Here is a 19,940-nt window from a genome sequence, read left to right as displayed (position 1 = left end):
TAAGTCGACGGCAGCTCTGAAGTTTACAGCCAAGTGTGGGTGTTGGTGGGTGGTGCAGACACTGCATGGCATGGCACGGCATGGTGTGCGGCCAATGCATGCAAGAATGTTTTTTCCCCCTCCCCTTCTCCCTTCTGGCGCTGAAATGCGATTGCAGCTGCGTCTATTGTTGGCATCTGTTGTGTTATACAGCTTACCTTACCATCTCTTGATCTTCTGGTTAAGCTACCGTAGTAAGAAGACAAACGAATAGACCTGTGATACATAATGTGTACCTATGTAATAGACTGCCAATACGATCGGGGAAAAGAAATAACGACGACCAATATCTAATAACGTACGTGCTAACTCCCATCGCTTTAGCATCTCCATCTTATCTTATCCCACCTCTTGCTCTCACCGAGCATCGTCTACTCCCTCTAATGTTTACCACGCGCTCATCAGCAACATTTTTGGGTGAAAACCACCTGCAATAATGTAGACGAGGCGAGGCGAGGCTCCTCTGGTTCTCAGACCTCAGACGTCGTCAAAACTCTCCCCCCGTGTTTCCATCTTGGCCGGCGGACACCAGACCAGACGATCCACCACAGACACAGAACTCTCACGGTTCACCCTGACCCTGACCCTGCCATCACATCGCCCCTTACTAGCACATGTACCCTTACCCTTTGACACACACCCCCAATCCGACCTAATCCAACTACGGATAACTCTCCTCTCAGATCTCGACCCGCTCAGCCCTCATCCTCGCCTCAAGCTTACTGTAAGGTAAGGTAAGGTAGTACGGCGTGCTTGCCAGCAGATTGTTCTGTCTGTCTCAACCATCACCCCCAACTCAAAACGTCCACGCCCATGCCCACGCCCACGCCCACGCCTACATAGTACGTCCACATCAATGCCCACTCCTTGCTCCTAACGCATGCTGCAGCCTCATCAGTCTACATAGTACAGTGCCGCAGTAGTGTATCCGTCAGACACCCTCCCTCTCAACGCCCTGTGTGGTTTGTGTCACGGTGCGTGAGTGCGAGGTGTCTGTCGGATGCATCTGCAGGCTGCGCCGCTGCATTTCACGATGATTGCCCATTTGCGCCGTCATCCCGGCAATGCTTGGCCAATAACGTGTTACGGCACGTTGATTCGACTTTCCACTGCGGGCATGACATCCGTTGATGATATTGATGTGCGCAGCTACCGCAAACTCACTACGAACGGCCTTTGGGGGCGACGATAGTAGCTGCAGTAAGATACCTACCTACCTTGGAGTCATGTGCATCTGTTTCCTGTGGGGCTCTCTTGGGCGGGCAGCCAGGAGGAACAAGCATCGGTAACATGTATGCAAGAAAGCGACTTGGGCTTGAATTTGCCAACGACGAAATTGGCAAGTCGGGAGCCTCTTCGTCATCTATCTTAGCATAATGCAATCGGAAGGGAGACAAAGACACGGCGCCACAAAGGCAAAAGGCAGGCCCGGTCAGCCATTGAGACGCCAGTTCTCAGACGTCCATTTCGAGTCTGACAGGCTATTCTTACTCTCAGAGCGCCCGATGTCGCATGCCCGCCTGGTGCTGTTGACAAATGGCTCCCGTCTTGGTTGACGAATCTCTTATGCTGCAGAGTGAGTTACCGAATTGATGGTGTAGATGTTGTGTTGCGAATCGACGGAAGTGGCCGGGAACCCAAGAGATATCAGAACCGCAAACAGCAACTGTGGTTATTAGAACGCGACAAGAAGCCAGGGCAGGACTTTAAAAAGCCGGTGAGGTACATAGTAAGGTAGGTAGCTACAGTAGATAAAAGCTGCCTCAGTAAACAACTATTACTGATGTTGGTATTCGTAAAGTAAGGTATGGTACCTTACCGCGTAAGGTAGGTAGGTAGGTAGGTAGGCAAGGTACGAATACACTCACTTCACGTCCATGTACGGGAGCGATGAACCCCACCTCACTAAGAAAGGCCCACTCCGACGACCGAGTCCCCACATGCACTGTAAGGTACCTTACCCCTGCCCTGGTCCACGTCCTGCCGCAACCCTGAGTCGCCGTCGGCTGCGTGCCTAGGACCCGCTCACTACCCAGATTGAAACTTAGGTTGGGTTCACTCTAGAAGAAATCAAGCGCCACATGGGAATGGACGGTAGAGATCCACATTTTGGAACCACCTCAGCTCAACCCCCCGGTGCCCTCCAAAAAAGAATAGAGCGCACAGACCTGATGCTGGGAGAGTAGCTGTCTCCCGGCAGGTACCTGTATCCGTCAGCTTCCTCACCCCGGTCGGTACCTCGAATGACGCTGACTTTTTCAACCCCCACTGACGCTCATTGCACCCCGAGGAGAGCGTTCGGTCAGTGTCTGCACTTGTACCGAGTGACCCGCTCGTCATGTAGTTTCACTCCGCCGGCTACTTCCAACACTTGGCGTGCGCCTGGTTCCACCTTGGGCGGGCACAGAGCAGTTCCTCCCCAGGGGCCAGGGCAGGCGGCTCCCCGTCTCTACCTAAGGTCCAGTACCTTAGGTGGCTTCCTGCCTCTGCCTGTGCACCTAGCCGGACCGGGAGGCACACCACAGATGCCACCATACCACCTACCTTACACACAGCACACACCACACCCACACCTTTGCTTCTCTCTTTCCAACCGATACTTGGTACGTTGGCCTGGGCTTTCTCCTCTCTTTCCACTCGCCAGCCTCTTCCAGCTCCTGTCTTTCCTTCCTGACCCGAGCTTTTTCTTCTCTTCCTCTTCTTGTTTTTTTTTTGTTCCTCTTTTCCTCCCTCTCCCCATCCGCCGTGACAACCTCGACACGAGCGCGCAGCATCACCATCATCATCGCCATCAATCGAGTTCAACACCACCCCCTTGACGTCCCGTCGACTTCCAACCCCGACGGTAACGGCATCGGCATTGGCATCGGCATCGCGCGCCCACCTGCGTCTCCCTAACTGGAGTCTACCGCCGACGCCAGTCTGGAAAAACCCCAGACCTTGCCCAATCTTAGGTAACCCGCGCCTTTGCTTCTGCACCCGCCGCCGTACAGAAGGGGGCCCATTGCGGCGACGCCCAAATTTTCCGAGCCTCGACCACCACTTCCCATCATCGTCACCAACCTGATCGCGACCGGCCCAGTCTATCGTCGACGCCCGATCCTATCATCACCAACCTGAACGCGGCCGACGGCATCCACCATCTTCACCAACAATGTCCATGTATCCGCATCGCGCCATGGGCGCGGTGCCCCCCAATAACTCGGCCCGCCTCAACGAGCTCCTCGACCAGATCAGGTCTGAATTCGACTCGCAGATGCGCACGACTGAGGGATATGAGCACCAGAGTAAGACACATGCGCTCGACACCCCTCCGCAAACCATTCTAACAGCCTTCTCGTAGTCCAAGCTCAAGTCCAGGAAATGCAGCTTGTCAGAGAAAAGGTTTACGCGATGGAACAGGCGCAGATGAATCTGAAGCAAAAGTACGCGACCGAATGCGAAACCCCTCATCACAAGGCGCGAAATTGCTCACACTTCTGTCTTCCAACAGGTACGAGGAAGAAATTGCCATGCTCCGTCGCCAACTCGAGGGAGCTCGCGGAAACGCGCCCCCCAGCATCGGCGGCCCTCCTCCTCACGCCGGCCCGTCGCAACAGCCCCCCTCCATCGCGCCTGGCAATGGCCTCTTCAACGGCATCATGACCGGCGGCGGCCAGGGCCAGCTGGCCCCTCCCCCCCCTCCTCCGCCCCAGGACCAGCAGATGGGACCGCAGCATCAGATGGCTCAAGGCCCTCCCGGACTGCCCGTCCCGCCTCCCCCTCCTCCTCCGCAATCGCAACAGCCTCCTTTTCAGCAATATCCCCAGGGCCCTGTATCCAACGGCCTCGCATCGCAACCTCCTCAGAGCACCGCGTCGCCTGGCCCCGGTAGACGGGGGATCGGTAGGCCGCCTGCCGCTGTTGGCCCGGCTACTCCCCAGATCAACACCCCGATCCCGTTCCCCGGTGCGACGCAGTCGCCCCAGGTCAGCCACCCGACGCCCGACCACGCGCGCATGGGGGGCCCCCATGCTCCCCCGGTGGGAAACGCTCTTGGAGACCTTGATCCCGATCGCCTACCCCCTCACTCCAAGAAGTCTGGCCACGACTGGTTTGTCATCTTCAACCAGCACGTTCCTCGCATGCTGGACGTCGATCTGGTGCACACTCTTGCTCACGAGAGCGTTGTCTGCTGTGTGCGCTTTAGCCACGACGGCAAATACGTCGCCACCGGATGCAACCGATCCGCCCAAATTTACGACGTCCAGTCTGGCGAGAAGCTCTGCGTCCTCCAGGATGACAGCGTTGACATCACTGGCGACCTCTACATCAGGAGCGTCTGCTTCAGCCCCGATGGCAAGTATCTTGCTACCGGTGCCGAGGACAAGTTGATCAGAGTGAGTTTTGGTACCGCACCCGCTAGCGTCAACGCGCAGGCTAACCGAATTTCCAGGTTTGGGATATTCAGTCCAGGCAGATCCGGAACACCTTCTCCGGTCACGAGCAAGACATTTACTCTCTAGACTTCGCCCGCGACGGTCGCACGATTGCCTCCGGAAGTGGGGACAGAACCGTCCGTCTTTGGGATATCGAGCAGGGCACCAACACCCTCACCCTCACGATCGAGGACGGTGTTACCACTGTCGCCATCTCCCCCGATACCAAGTATGTCGCCGCCGGCTCCTTGGACAAGAGCGTCCGCGTTTGGGACATTCACCAGGGCTATCTGCTGGAGCGTCTCGAGGGCCCCGACGGCCACAAGGACAGTGTTTACAGCGTGGCATTTTCGCCCAATGGCAGGGATCTTGTCAGTGGTAGTCTGGACAAGACCATCAAGATGTGGGAGCTCAGCACGCCTCGAGGCCTGCCGAACCCCGGCCCTAAGGGCGGTCGCTGCGTCAAGACTTTCGAGGGCCACAGGGTGAGTAGCGTGACGTCGATGTTTGGATACTGTGCTGTGTGCTAATCTGCTCTAGGACTTTGTTCTCTCTGTTGCTCTCACTCCTGACGCTGCTTGGGTCATGTCTGGCTCCAAGGACCGCGGTGTGCAATTCTGGGACCCTCGCACCGGAGCTACGCAGCTCATGCTCCAGGGCCACAAGAACTCCGTTATTTCAGTCGCACCGAGTCCGACGGGTGGCTATTTCGCTACCGGCTCCGGAGACATGCGGGCTCGCATCTGGTCATACCGCAGCGTTCAATAGGAAACGGACGGGACTGCAAACGGTGGAGGAGGCCCGTGGGTAAAGACAACACATATACCAGTAAATGGTAAAATGCGAAGGTGATTTGGTAAGCCAAGTGGATGAGGAGGTTATCATTGTCCCCATTCCTGCCTGGGGACCATCGGTCAAACAGACGGACTGGACAGTACGGGCGCATGGGCAGGAATATCTCGGGGTATCGTTGCAAACAGCCGTCGCTAATGAAAGATTTGAAGTTTTGCATAATGAATTTTGCTGATGTTGCAATTCAAGAATTTGAGTCTACATGAGTGAGCTGAACAGGTCTGAAAATTCATCGCCCTTTTTCGACTTTTTCTTGGGCTTCTTTTCTGTCTTTCCGTTGTCTTTGGTGGTCGGCACATCGTCGACGAGAGTAGTCACCTTGCGCTTCTTCGGCTTTTTGGTGTCCTTGGCTTGTGGTTCCGGCCGAGATCCGGCGTTGATAGCCAGACGGAGCTGATCTCGGGGCACGGCCACACCGAGATCCACAGGGCGGGCATCCCTCTTGGTTTCGTTCGCCGACCCAGCCAACGGGACAGACGTTGAAGGCGCGGTTTGGCCAGGCTCATCCTGATGAGCCACCAAGGGGGCGATTGCAGAGTTTATGCTGGCCAGGACGCCTAAGAGAACCAAGCCAAGGGCGGCATGTTGGTTGTCTGCAGTCAATTGTGTGAAGGTTCTGTTCGGTCATGAGCGTGAGCACGGCAGCACTTTGCCATTGTTGTGAGGGTGATCTGAACCCGAGAGTTAGTTCGACTTACAAGAAAGACGACGGAATTGTTGCATCGACGAGGGTTTTCACCCTGACGGCAATGTCCTCATCAAGTGTCTGTCTGGCTTTGGACGGCTTCTGTCTCTGCTTCTTGAAACTCAGGGCCTGGGTGGTGCGGAGGCGGGCAACGAAGGCGTCGTGAAGCCTCGTCACGGCGCGGCGTAGGATGCCGAACTGGGACCACCAGTGAGCGACGCGATGCTGATTTTTGTTGCGGTGATGGAAGCTGTCGAGAATGTGGAATAGGGGGGACAGGGCGCTTGAAATTTGCTCGTCTGGACCGCGGCCGTCGGATGGATCGACCTCTGGGCCGGCTGGCAACATATCGCAACGGACGAACGAGTTGAACTTTGCCTTGCCTTGCTTTGCCTTGGTGCTTGGTGAAATGCCGTTCAAGACAATTGAGTTGAGTGTGGAAAAAGATGGCGGGCATGCGGCGTCCGTGCTAGCAGACAGGCGATGATTGGACAGAAATGGATCTGACGTTACTACCTACGTTCTTGATTTGCTGCAGGTGCCTACGGTGCCAGTCAGGCAAGGTGCGTGCGTAGGTCCTTAAAGGTACCGTGGGAAGAGGATAGGAGTATTTTTTAAGATAGGTATGCGGCAATGATGGGATAGCAACGGTTTTCCCTATTCGCACAGGTGTTTGAGTTTAGATTTGATCCAGTAAAATCTATTCTGGTTAGTCCTGCCTCAAGCGACACAAGACCCCTTCGGCCCTCTCCCATGATCCGTAACCAGTCATGTCTCCCTCCCACTGAGCGATGTATTGCAGATGGAAGCCTTTGGAGGTGACGAACGGCGGTTTAGAAGGCAGATGCCGAGACAAAGAAAGGAGGGAACCGTGCGACGGGCCGTCTGTGGTCGAAATGGATCGTCTTGGACGATCGGACTAGCGTAAGGTAGCGTCACGGGGCTCGATTTGCGACATTTCTGGACCTGATTTACAGCTCGCAGTCTCTTCAGACGGAAGAACTATTGTGTAACTATCCAGACCGCGACCATGTGAGCACGAGGCTCGAGCATTCCCGAGCCAAGAAACAGAGCAAACTTTTGCGAATAGTGAGTTGGTGCGGGATGGTTCGCAGAATGATCCCTCAGTCTCTAGCCAATGATCAAGGGATTCGAGAATTGTCATGCTTTGGACACATATTAGTTCGGGGCATTTCAAGTCGTGATGGCATCACTTACACCGCACAAACAGGTCTCAGCGGCAATGAATGTCGTATTGTGTCACGTGGCAACACAAGAGGGGAAGAAGGCTTTATGCAAGTCGCGGTGGATAGCGGAGTACCGGGAAGAACACCCCTCCCCCGTTTGCTACTACGCAGTCAGTACCTCTGTAGTGAAGTGAGCAATGGCGCAGTGCAAGAAGAAGGACGATATCCATTAGAAACCGTCTTCCGTAAGGTACCTTACGTAACCGATGTGAGGAGATGGAAAGGAAGGCATACCCGTGGACATCCATGGATATCCTCAGGACGGCTTGAAAACCTGGAAGGACGGATGGCTGGGGCAAACGGTGGTGCGGTCGGGTGGCATGCAGTGGAGTGGAGCTGGGGGTGCTGGGGTCAGTGGTTCTGGCCGCTGCAAAGCCTTGCAAGTTGCAGGGCGGACGGCTGGCAATTGTCCAACCACGAGCCAGGACTCGATAAGACAGCCAACTTTTGACGATGCAGACGGCGTCATCAAAACCAAGATGCAGATACTGCACATCCTTACGGACACCAGCTGACTCTTCAAACTCTGTCGTCCGGTCGCTGAGATACGCTTACCTTACCCTACCTACCGACCTTACCCTAGGTAGGTTCTTTGCCGTCGTAGTGTAGTAGATCACAGCCCCTTGTCCCCGTCTTCATCCTTGCTTCGACCATCTTCTGTCTCGGTCGATACCTGAGTTTATCGGTTCTGATTTTGACTTGGGTGTGTTGCCGTATCACTTCCTAGGAATGCTACCTAGCCATGTAGCTCCGATAGATATGGGACTATGAGATCTGCCAATGACTAGAGAACAACAATGACCCGACCTAACCTTTCCAGCGTCCATCACAAGCATACCGTGGGCTTCTTAAAGTCATGACTTCCCACGGAACGGATACTGCGCCCTGCAATCCGATTTCTTTTCCCGTCTCCGCCCTCAGCGTCTTTCCACCCTGCCTCTCACAACTCAAAAACCAGGTCGAGGTCGGCTGTCGGGGGGCGTTTTTCTCCCACCATCGGGATTCCTTGGCTTCCGCCCATGTTCAAGTTTTCTCTCGACATTCTCTCGACTTCTCTGCAACTCTCCGCGACTCTTCTCTCTTCATCACTCGCTCGACGCTTCGAAGAAGGAACTGGTAAAAACCTCTCTTCTCTCTTCTCCTCTCCTCACCACGCGACGTAACCTGAACCCGTTATCTCTGTCGTCCGCCCTCCTATCCACTCGACGTGGAGCGGCCAGTTGGAACATCACCCGTTACCTGCGACAACCTGGCTCCGAACGCCCACTCCGCTAGCACCATCTCAATCTCCCGCGACTCGTCTCCACTTGGACCGCCCAGGGGGGGTAGAGGTCGATTTGCGAGCTATCGATACACGCCTTTGCCTATTGTGTAGGAAGCAAGGCACGGCCAGTCCGTAGCGCCAACTGCTATATACGTCCGAACGCCCGCGCAGACCACAGGAAAAAAAAAGAGAGAGAGAGAGTCGTGGCCGCGCGACGCTCGACTCTATTGTGTGTTCTTCTTGCGCATCTACCGTTTCTGTACTGTTGTCTGGATCAACTGTCTCGAGACCCCAACTTTGCCCACGACGCGTGTTCCAGCGCTTGACGAGTCGTACCCATCCATGGCTTCGAGAAACCCATCGACGTGGGATGAGTACGAACGGGGCGCATCACCCCAACGCTCCGTTAGTATCGACTCCAACGCCGTCGCTGAAGACCAGTCGCTCCTCGGCGACGACGAGGAGGATGGCTATGGTAGCAGTCACCACGGTCTGCGTCGTCGAAGGTGAGTTTGCAAAAAGTTTCTGCGGTTGGCCGTTGCTGCCATCGTTGGTCTCGTGCGACGCCTCGCTAACTCCCCGCGCCCAGGTCCTCAGTAACGCGACACCTCGCTGCTATTACCGATATTGGCGGCGTCAACAGCATCCGCTCCTTCACCCGTAGCTGGGCGCGTGCTGCAGGCTTCGCTGAAGTTATTCCTCAGAGGCCCTCCTTTGTTTTCGCCCCCGACCAGGCCCCGATTGCCTCCTCGTCGGCCGAAGCGCTCGACTACTCCCGTAGCCATGTCGAACCCGAGTCCCACCCCAGAACCTCGTTGCTGAGACAGCACCTGGAGGCGACGCCTGAAAACGGCGCAAGCTCTTCGCAGCAGAATGGTTCTTCTGCCTCTGTTGCGGCGGACAACTCGTCATACACGGACTTCCGCGACAGGGAACGAAAGGCTGTCGACGACGAAATGTCGGGCGCCCTTCGTCGATCTAGCTTCGGCAGCGGCCGCCGGCCGTCACAGTCAATCTTCGCAGTTGCGCCGCACTTGGCTACCCCGCCTCTCTTTGGGAGCTACGGCTCATACCAAACATACGGAACGATATCCGACGTAGACGCGCCGTCCATGGCCCAGGCTGGCGAGCTCTGGCGCCAACAACAGCAAGCAGGTGGGAACGTACCGGACGGAGAGCACCCTCGCATTCTGGTGAAGGAGGTTGAGCAGGACGGCAAGATCGTTCTTACCGTAGAGGGCCAGTCGACTTTGCCACAGACCATCTTCAACTCGATCAAGTACGTATCCGCCTCCTGATCCATCAAGAACAAATCTAACACGCAGCGTAGCGTGCTCATTGGCGTGGGCCTCTTGAGCTTGCCCATGGGCGTCAAGTACGCTGGCTGGATTTGCGGTATGGTCATTTTGGCCGGATCTGCCGCCGTCACTGCCTACACTGCGAAGCTGCTGGCGAAATGCATGGACCTGGACGCCAGCTTGATCACCTTCTCCGATCTGGCGTACATCTCGTATGGTCGCAATGCACGGATTGCCACGAGTATCCTGTTTACCATGGAGTTGTTGGCTGCGTGTGTCGCTTTGATCGTTCTTTTTGCCGATTCCCTGGTTCTACTTTTCCCGGGGTTCCTGAGCGTCAACACGTGGAAGGTCATCTGTTCTTTGGTCATGGTGCCCCTGAACTTCCTTCCTCTCCGACTCCTGAGCTTCACCAGCGTCATTGGCATTCTGTGTTGCATGAGCAGTAAGTCCAACTCACCGTCCCTCTGGCCCGATTCGCCGGCTCACACAGCACAGTCGTCTTGATTTTGGTTGTCGATGGTCTAATCAAGCCAACCACCCCCGGCTCACTCATTCAGCCTGCGACAACCTACCTCTTCCCAGCCAACTGGGGCACCTTGCCGTTGAGCTTTGGTCTACTGATGAGTCCCTGGGGCGGCCATAGCGTTTTCCCCAACGTAAGTCTATGACTCCCCCTATGTCTTTGGTGGCTCTGCTGACGATTCTACTAGATTTACAGGGACATGCGGCATCCGCACAAGTATCCTAGGGCTGTGAAGACGGTGTTTTCGTCGGTGGTAAGCAGCATTCGTGATATCAGCGCTGTTTGTCTAGGACTAACTCGGGATCAGTATCTCCTGGACGCCTTCACCGCTGTCGTAGGCCTCCTCATGTACGGTGACAATGTCATGGATGAGATCACTGCCAACATTCTCCGAACGAGCGGCTACCCTCGTGCCCTCAGCATCCTACTGTGCATCTTCATCGCCATTATTCCCCTGACCAAGATCCCGCTCAACGCCAGACCCATCATTGCCACACTGGAGGTGTTGACCGGCATCCACCAGCAGGCGGTCTCCGACAACCAGGTCATGGTTGGCCGATCCGCGACGTTTCGGGGTGTGATGAAGGTTGCCATCAGAGTAGTCACCATCTTTGTCTTCCTCGTCATCTCCATCGTATTCCCAGCTTTCGACAGCATCATGGCGTTCATGGGTAGCGCCTTGTGCTTCACCATTTGCGTACTGTAAGTCCAAACATCCGTCCCCGACCTCTTCGGACTCCTTTTCTCTGACCAGCTTCAGCTTGCCTCTTGCTTTCTACGTCAAGCTGTTCGACAAGGAAATCACCCCCCGAGAGAGGCTGTTATGCTACGTCCTCATGCTCATCTCGACCGCTTTGTCGGTGGTGGGCACGGTTTGGGCCTTCCTTCCCAAGAGTCTTATCGGCGCGGAGTGATCATCCAGATCGTCTATGGAGTTGGTTTTGCATCTATGGCGTACTCTCTACCCATCGTTTATTGCATGGCGTCGGTTGCATCTGGGCTCGATGCCGGTGTGAAGTGCTTCTTTGCCACGCATGATGCATATAGTTATCGTATTGGTTGGGGGTGTATCTACGTTTTCCGGGTGACATGCGTTGATGCCAGTAATGCCATACATGAGATCTTGCTATGTTCGCAAATGGAAGCCTTACTTGCGTGACTTTGAGTTGGTCGAATTGGTCAAGCTGCGGACGTGTCATGTCATGTCACTACGCGCTCATCCAGGTCGGCTGGGGGAAGACTCTCCGCCATCGTTGCCGACTTCTCGGGGATGGAAACATGGCGAACGCCACGAGTGTATCTATGCTCCGCATCACGTGAGCTGCGGTGGCCGTAGTCATGGTTACTCGTGAGGAATGGTCCGAGGATGATGGCCGCAGCAGGAACACTAGGTCAAGGGCAGCATCGGCAATAGCAGAGATCACAATCAATAGTCGGAATGACAGACTGGCTGACGAAAACATGAGATTGTGCTGCGGGCTTCAGTTGTCGCGTGGTTGGCAACACTTGCCAGGGAACGTGTACAGACAGGTGCGACGATACACAAACCCATGTCACCGTCATTGCTACGGGAGAGGCGCCAGACCGGGCAGGTCGTATTTCACCATTGCTAACTTGCTGCCTAGTCAAAGGGGATATACCCATGCGGATCAAGAATCGCGGGCCACGAAACGTAGTCATACCTCTCACAGAGGAGAAAGGAAGGTTAATCAACAGGGAAGCTAACTCCCTTACGGCACACTTCGCTGTGACCCGAGCAACAGTGTCCAAGGAACACTTCGAGGTACTCACCGACGCCTAGCAGTATCGTTAACCTATAGGTTAGAAGACGTCTTGACTACATGAATCGACGGCGGCGCGTATCTAGCTCTAGCGAGGTGGTATCCACGAAACTGCAGTATGGGCGGTGCTGCAAAACATGATCGCAGAGTCTTGGGAACAATACTTGCTTTGCCTCGGTTTGCAACCCAAGTTAGATGCTGTGACGAACGATATGAATTCGTGCTGCCGTTGCATAGTGTGACTGATGTAGCTGGCTTTCGATATAGCTATCCCACACGTTCGGAAGTGGCAGCTCGCTGGCTTCTACTTTTGCCTCGTCGCTAGGTACGAGCGCGACGTGATTAGTGTCAAGAACAAGGTTTCGAGACGACCTAGAATGCACACGCGTACTCAAGTTTCGCAGCAAGCTCATCACGAAGGTTTGAAGAACATTTGAGTGGGTAACTTCTGGTATTGTTCATTAATCTGGAGATATCTAATACACAGAAAGCGAGTTGAGTTGTATCATCCAACAGGTTCCAAGCGCAACGTCTCTGGCCACCAAGCCGTAGTTTATCACGGCCGAAAAGCCAAAGAGCCTGGCAGTGTCCTGCAAGAGTAAACTCAACCACAAGAGATGGTCCGGCTAGGAATGAGCTTCCTGCCAGCCACCAACCCACTCGACGTCTGCGAGATCAGTGCGCTTCTCCCGGCGCCAGTAATTCCAATCTCTGCCCTTATTCCAGGGGCATTCCCTAACCTTTTCCTTAGGCGATTTGTGATGAATGTTGGTGTTGTTGTGTGCATAGGGATCCCAGACTCCAGCTGCGTATGAATTGTAACCCAGGCCGATTGCGCGTTGTTGTCGGGCAAAGTCGCCCGACTTCTTGGATGGGGATGAGCCTGTGTACGCACGGCGACGTTCCCCAAGCTTACTCCACTTGTCGGCCTCATTACGCTTCGGGGATGACTGACGGAGCGGCAGCATAGGCTTCGACTTTGGGGGGGATGCATCCTGGAAGAAGAATCCATCGACCACCAAGTCACTGTCAATGTCGTTGTGGATCTTGACAGTGTCGTGGTGAGCACGCTGCGGAGTAGTCGCAAGCGGAGTCGCGTCAACCGTCTCGCAGTCGTCCTTGTCATCAGCCTTACTGTCGTGGCTCCAGGTCCTCGAGTTGAGCTGTTGAAGGGACTGCGTCTGCCTGTTGCGTTCAGCCTCCTCCTCTTCCTCATCCTCGTCCCACATGTCGCTCCAGCTCTTGGAAACGTCGTCCTTACGACCGAACACCAAGGACATGGAGGACAGGTTGCCGCGAGGCTTGTTCATATTGATCGGCAGCGAACCGGCCATGGGCGAAACCTTTGGAATCGGTCGAGGAGCCGCCTTCATGGGGCGCCCAATATGAAGAGACTTCATCGAAGCACCAAGACTCGAGTCGAGAATGGACGAGATTGACGGGGTTTGAGCCGTGCTGAACCAATCCAAGGTCCCCCCCGACTTGGAGAATAAATCCTCGGTGTAGCTCTCGTCGTCGGGGATAGCGCTAAGCTGGCGAATCGGCTGGGGCGGACTCGCATGCAGAGCCTTCGCCCAGGGGAAAGCACCTTGATCGACTTGGGGGCTCTGGATGGAGGGAGTGCGCAGAGGCTCGCGGTTCGCGCTAGCCATAACGTGACGCTCAGCAGAGCAAAACTCATCGACATCCTCCTCGGTGGTGGTGAAGCTGACCAGACGTTGAAGAGCGGCGCGAGCGCCGACCAAGGATCGCTTCTTGGGGTCCAAGTTCATGCACTGGACAATGACCTCATAGGTATCCTGCGACATGGACGGGAATACGTCGAAGAGCGACTGCTTGTCGCGCGAGAAGTCCAAAAAGAGCGGATCAGCTTCGGTGGGGGTGGTGAAGGGGTTGCGTGAGAACAGGATGTTGAGGAGGCAAATGCCAATGGCCCAAATGTCGGCTTGGGCGGGGGAGTATCCCTCACCAGCGGAGTCGAACTGCTCGGGAGCCATGTAGCGATCGCTGCCAACGGTTGTCTCAAGCGTCCAGTTCTCAGTAGTCGCTAGTCCGAAGTCTCCCAGCTTCATGGCGCCAGACTGGGTGAGGAAGATGTTCTCCGGCTTGATGTCACGGTGGTAAACACCCTTGGCGTGGATGTAGGCAACCGCGTCGACAAGCTGCAGCATGAACTGTCGAACATGCTCCGTCTCCAGGGGTCCACGACCGTTCCGGATAGCTTCGTACAGGTCACCCTGGGGACAAAACTCGAGGACAATGTAAAGGTGGGCCTCGGTTTCGAAGGAGCGGAGCAGGTTGACAATGTTGGGATGCGCACCGAGTTGGCCGTGGAGAGCGAGCTCCTCGGACTTCTCGTCAATGGCGAAGTCGAGGCCGGCATCATCGGCAGCAGCCTTCTTGGTCAAGCACTTGATGGCAACGGTCTCGTTGGTGTGCATGTCCTTGGCCATGAAGACCATGCCGAAAGAGCCATGGTTGAGGGGAGAGATGGTCTTATACCGACCGTCGAGCAACACGCCATTTTGAAAGTCGTCTCTCAAGCATGCCATGTCGAAACGGGGGAAACGAGTTGTTGGAGCAAGGGTATCCGAACGAAAGAACAACGCGGAGACGAAGAAACGATGATATAGCCGTAAAACAAGATTTTCCCGCTTTTCAGTGATCCTTTGCTGAAGACGAAGGCAGAATCGGATTGTTGTCGGTTGTCGAGGAAGGTGTAGGAGTGTGATGTCGTTGTTGTCGGTGAAGGTGGAGGAAGTGGCGGCGGAGAGGTGTTGCCAAAAGAATATACAGGTTTGAAAAGGCAGTTCTAACAGGAAGCAACGCGGTATCTAACTCCTATTCGTACGTATCAGAGGCTCATTGATGGGTATTTTTTTCTGCTGTTGTCGGACAAATGAAAGCGAAGGTCTGTTGATGATTGTTGGTGGAAGTGGTTGGTCGTAAAGCGATTTGGACGTCGACGAGTCCGGGGAACAAAGATGATTTCGTTATGAGGACATTGAAATAAAGCAAGTATTGCAAGAAAGAGGAGAGAATGATGGCCCGTAGGTCGAAGAAGTGGCTTGCGAGATCGGCACTGGAAGGCTGATTCGCGGTACGAAGCGAAAAGGTCGAGTCCTAGTCAAGAGGAGTCGAGAGAGAGTCGAGTGGGCAGGGCTGATGGCTGAGGATGCGTGTCGGGTTGCTGGCTCTACTGGCACAAAGGCCGAGGTGGATGGTCGGAGGAGGCCGTGGGTAGCTTCGTCGGAATATGAAATTGCAACGGCTTGCAAGCAAGCAGACTACCGGTGTCGGCGACAGGGCTGGCTACAGCAGCATTCGAGCGTTTGGGTAGCGTGTGGGAGAACGGATCGGATGGAGTGATCGTTCGAGGCGAGATGGAAGAAGGTCGGGGGCCTTGATCCTTTTGAATGTGTAGGTAGGTTGGTTGTTGGTTGGAGCACGAGGACTGAGGGCTGAGGAACGGCAAAGACGGTGGGCCGAGTGAGTCAAAGGACACGAGTGTGAGTCGATGTTGATTGACAGCGACGGCTGTGGAGACAATGTCGATTCCAAGTCGAGGTCGAGGTCGAAGTCGAAGTCACAAGGAGCCTCTCTTCTCTTATGTCTTTCTCTCTGTCGATGATTGACGGGGTTGAACGGTGGTCAAGTCTTCGGCGGAGATTGATTGCGTGATAGCTTGCAGATATGACTCGCGGGTGGTGGTTGATTGATAGCGGTGGACGCGAGTGGAATTGGCGGGTGAAGGTTTGATAAGGAGGTCGGAGAGAGGGAGAGGTGAAGATGGGAGGAGGTTGAGACGGATAGAGGAGGACGGTGGCTGAGGTAGCAAGCAAGGAGAGTAAGAGAGGCCGTTGACGACGATGAATGATGGGGGGAAGGGTAGGTAGAGTAGGGGAGTCAAACGAAGGAGAGGCAAAGGTGATGAAGGGGGAGTATTAGAGTAAAGTAGGTAAGTGCAGGAAGAATGATGAGTGTGACTGAGAGGCAGAAGCAGTACGAGCAGGTTGGACGAAGGAAAAAGGGTGGGTAGGCAGTACAGGGAAGACAAGGCGAAGAAGGAGGGTGCGAGAGCGTGAGTGTGAGCGACAGGCAGTGAGAGAAGAAGATGGAGGTGGATGGACGAGGATGGACGAGGATGGATTTGGTAAGAAGAATGAAGGACTGGAAGCAGGCAGAGGGAGGTGAATGAGTGAGAGAGAGAGAGAGAGAGAGAGAGCGAGAGTGAGAGAGTGAGCAGCGTGAGACCGGGGGAGCAAGGCGAGATTGGCAGCGAGTACATGCCTCTCGGTACCTAGTCCAGTGTAAAACCCACCTGAGCTACATGTGTCCGGTTCAGATAGGGAATGAGTGTACCTTTGCGAAAGGCATCTGAACATGCAAAACCGAAGTATCTTAGTTGACAGATGTAATGCAGTAAGTACCCAAGGTACATCACCGAGTGAAAAGACGCTGGAAGACGTGGAAGGGGGACCGGGAGAGGCGGTGGGCGACCCAGCCAGCTGCCAGCGAGTGAAGATAGGCAGTACGTGTCTCGAGGTACCTGGCTATGGATCTCTAATCCGAATGGGGCGGAGTGGCCGCCAGCTGGGAAAGCATGCAGCAGGAACACGGAGCATGGGCTCTCCTTTCCTTTGCAAGCATACGGCACACCACCAATAGTACGTTCGAAGATGGGACGAGGGAGGACGTACGCATACCTACCTACGCTACGCTACCTAAGGTACGAATGGTTGGGCAGGCAGACCAAGACCAGGATGGCAGACGGAGGAATGGCGCTACCACGCAGCGAGTGTGGGACGACGGTATGCACGCTTGGCCAACTTGCAGACACCTTTTTCACTTCCAACTGGCTACAATGCAGACCCCCTAGTCGACCACATCTACTTTGTCGTCGTTTCTTGTCCTCCTCCTGCATGAGATGTGTTGCTGGTTGTCTGGCCGTCTGGGTTTTGCTTTCTGATCTGGGCTGGACCGGGGACGCGATGCTACGCCAGAGCCAGGCCGACAGACCGACAAGTCGACAAACCAGCCATTCGTGTTTGAACAAGACATGAAGTGTATCTGAAGGTGAAGGTGAATGATCCCACGTATGTATGCTGTGTGTGTCAACAAGTTACGGATGGGTACAACGGTCATCAGCCCAGCCCAGCCAGCTCAGCCCGGCCCGGCCCCTCCATCTCCTGTCTCTGAGTGGCCTGTTTTGTTTCTCGCTGCCGCCTCTGTCACTCCGTTTTGTTCCGTTTTGCCCGTTGGACATGGCATGGGAGGTGGAGGGTGTGCACTGTCATCATAATACTGCGTACTGCGACGCCGCACTTCTGGCGGTGACATAACGGAACGGCATATTGGCTGCCGCACTGACGGGGCCAAGGTAGAGCCAAGTTGATAGACCTGACCAGCACTACCTGACGGATAGAGGTAGGGACGCCGTACAGAAGACAGATATGCATCACCAAAGACCAGGTGACCTGGTATAGCACACTGTGGATAAGGCTTCCCTTTCTTGGACATGCCATTGCCGCCAGTCCGTCCGCGCCCCGTCATTATCACAATCTCGGGTCCCGCAACTCAGGTGTCCCCTTGTTGAGCTCCCGCGAAACCTGGGAATGGCCCGCGAGGAAACAGAGTCATCAGCCGGAATGAGGCAACGAGGCAACTCCACGCCGACACAACCAGCATTACGCAGTAAGGTACACCTATCCCACGGTATGTGTGGAGTGGACAGCGGACAGTTTGCCGTACCCGCTTCGGCGATTTGCCAACGGGGTTCTTCACTATTAGAACTTGGTCATTGTCGGGCCCGGCGCGGGTGAGTCGTGGTCGTGACTGAAGACCCCGACCCCGTCCCGTTGGACTGACCTAATGACCAAGTCTTGATTGATCATCCGGTGAGCACGACATCATCTATCATCCGCCCCGTCTCCCTTCTCCTTCCATCGTCTTCGATAGGAATCCGACAATGATGAACACGGGGGGGCGAGGTATAGATTTCGGGAGGGGGCGGCAACTCTGTCAACACAAACAACAACAACAAGAACATCAACAACATTAAGAACCCGCAGAACCTAGCAACAACAAAAACAATGAGTGAAGAACGCAGGAAGCGGATGGGGGAGGGTGTGCAGTCAACTTTAATCGACTTGAACCAATCAGGGCCTTGCCGCACCCTGCGAAGTGGTTATGACGAATGCAGATAGCCAGATACCAACATTTAACGCATTTTGGCGGCGGGCTCTGCAAACCTGATAAGTACCGCATTAACCCAGGAGGACCGAGGGAACAGCGCCAACGGGCTTGGGAAGCGAATGTTTACAGCGTCGGGAACACCCTGTGAGATGCATGAATGAGCGAATGGCTGGCAGCCTCCTCGTCCTGGGGGGACGTTGCTTGCCATTGACGACACTGTTCGTGGACTGGCTACAAGGGACCGTCTGGGGTTGAACAATGAGGGACACCTCTTGCGTCCTCAACTCGATGTTGTTGTCCGTGCCCGTACTGTGTTGGGTGTTGGATGCTGGGTCCTACGTGCCGGGTGTTGTGTCTTGTATATCGCAGCAAGGGCGAGACGGAGACAGATAGATTGCGCCCAAAGTCAAATGCCCGTGGAAGACGTACTACGGTATCCAGATGGCGAGCCTTCAATAAGGGCACTCCGAAGGTCGTCAACCAAGATGTTCCGAGATGCTACTGAGACCACCGGATCACGGTACCATAGTACTGCTGTGAGGAACGGAACGCCCACTTTCCCGTCAACACCAGCATGGTAAGGACGGTGCGGTGCGTGCGTGGGCTGTGAATATCATCGGGAAATAGGTATGGCGCAGCTGTGCTACACTGCCCGCTGCCGGCTACTTTACATGGTAGGTGAGGCACTGGACCTGACAGCCACAGCGCTCGGCCAGCCCAGCCCTTTCTACGTCAATGTAGTACGTTGGCAGATAGCTGTGAGGCAGTCGACATACGGCTGGGTACGTGGTCGCGAGGTACATATCAGCGAGCTGAAGTCGCGATGTCGACATGGTCGCCGCGTACCGCGAATCTAGATCGGTACCTAATCCCTGATCCGCAGAAAGAAACGGCTGCTAATGCTGCTACCCAGCAGTTTCCAGTCGTATGCCAGCCGGCCCTTCACATTACCTACCTACCGCAGTGTACCTTACCATACCTAAGGTATCATTACGGATACACTGAGCCTGATTTGCGTCGCTTCTGCGCTTGGTGCGGCGGGAAGCGTGCAATGAACCAAGAGAGAAGGATCGACAGGCCGAGCCAGCCATGGACCCTGATGGCTCAGCGCCCTCTGCGAAGCTATTCGTTGATGGACACCGCTGCGAGTTCTGAATCTGAGTCGCGCAGCGCCATCGCCGTATCCGTACGTGCCTTTTACCTTTTACCTCTCAGGTCTGTCTGGACCTGAACGACAGCACATGTCGCTGTATTACTGTGTAGATGTTGCGTCCGACGCATCGTGAGGGTCTGGAAAAGGGGTCCTTCTCGGCTCGTTACGTCCTCTGACTCTTTGAATGACTCCACGCGGATACTGGACCCTCATCAACAAGCCAAGTTATCGGATCTCGGCTGCTACATCACCTCACATAAACCGGCCAACTTGGCTGTGTTAGGTAATGGGGCCTTCAGCTCGCCCCTGAAGGTCCCAGATGGTCCCTGAACAGAGGTCCCCTTTCTGGCCGAGCTACCAAAGATAGAGTGGCAACAGACCCAAAAGATCCAGTGTTCTTGAAGCAATTCCTGGATCATGGCTGAAGAACATCGTCATCTGGGTCACTGCCATGCATACCTGAATGGCGTCGCGCTGGCTGT

General features: G+C 55.1%; 4 protein-coding genes across 4 annotated transcripts; 2 read left to right on the top strand and 2 right to left on the bottom strand.

The window, feature by feature from the left end:
- Nucleotides 1-3,193: 3,193 nt before the first annotated feature.
- On the top strand, nt 3,194-5,225 carry CkaCkLH20_10809 (uncharacterized protein; the record flags this gene model as incomplete). Its single annotated transcript, XM_038893523.1, has 5 exons — nt 3,194-3,326; nt 3,383-3,464; nt 3,533-4,418; nt 4,475-4,942; nt 4,998-5,225. The coding sequence occupies 5 exons, from the start codon at nt 3,194-3,196 to the stop codon at nt 5,223-5,225; spliced, it is 1,797 nt and encodes a 598-aa protein (XP_038741072.1).
- A 282-nt stretch (nt 5,226-5,507) lies between these two features.
- Nucleotides 5,508-6,414, bottom strand: CkaCkLH20_10808 (uncharacterized protein; the record flags this gene model as incomplete). Its single annotated transcript, XM_038893522.1, has 2 exons — nt 5,508-5,925; nt 6,008-6,414. The coding sequence occupies 2 exons, from the start codon at nt 6,412-6,414 to the stop codon at nt 5,508-5,510; spliced, it is 825 nt and encodes a 274-aa protein (XP_038741071.1).
- Nucleotides 6,415-8,847: 2,433 nt separating this feature from the next.
- Nucleotides 8,848-11,243, top strand: CkaCkLH20_10807 (transmembrane amino acid transporter; the record flags this gene model as incomplete). Its single annotated transcript, XM_038893521.1, has 7 exons — nt 8,848-9,011; nt 9,095-9,784; nt 9,836-10,248; nt 10,302-10,462; nt 10,517-10,582; nt 10,637-11,031; nt 11,090-11,243. 7 exons carry the CDS (start codon nt 8,848-8,850, stop codon nt 11,241-11,243), a joined length of 2,043 nt encoding a protein of 680 aa, XP_038741070.1.
- A 1,493-nt stretch (nt 11,244-12,736) lies between these two features.
- CkaCkLH20_10806 (serine threonine protein) lies at nt 12,737-14,662 on the bottom strand (the record flags this gene model as incomplete). The annotated part of the gene is made up of 1 exon (XM_038893520.1): nt 12,737-14,662. One exon carries the CDS (start codon nt 14,660-14,662, stop codon nt 12,737-12,739), a length of 1,926 nt encoding a protein of 641 aa, XP_038741069.1.
- Nucleotides 14,663-19,940: the final 5,278 nt, after the last annotated feature.

This window comes from Colletotrichum karsti (assembly GCF_011947395.1).
Source record: "Colletotrichum karsti strain CkLH20 chromosome Unknown Scaffold43, whole genome shotgun sequence".
In the NCBI taxonomy this organism is placed as follows: domain Eukaryota; kingdom Fungi; phylum Ascomycota; class Sordariomycetes; order Glomerellales; family Glomerellaceae; genus Colletotrichum; species Colletotrichum karsti.
This window is presented reverse-complemented; position numbering and strand designations above follow the sequence as displayed.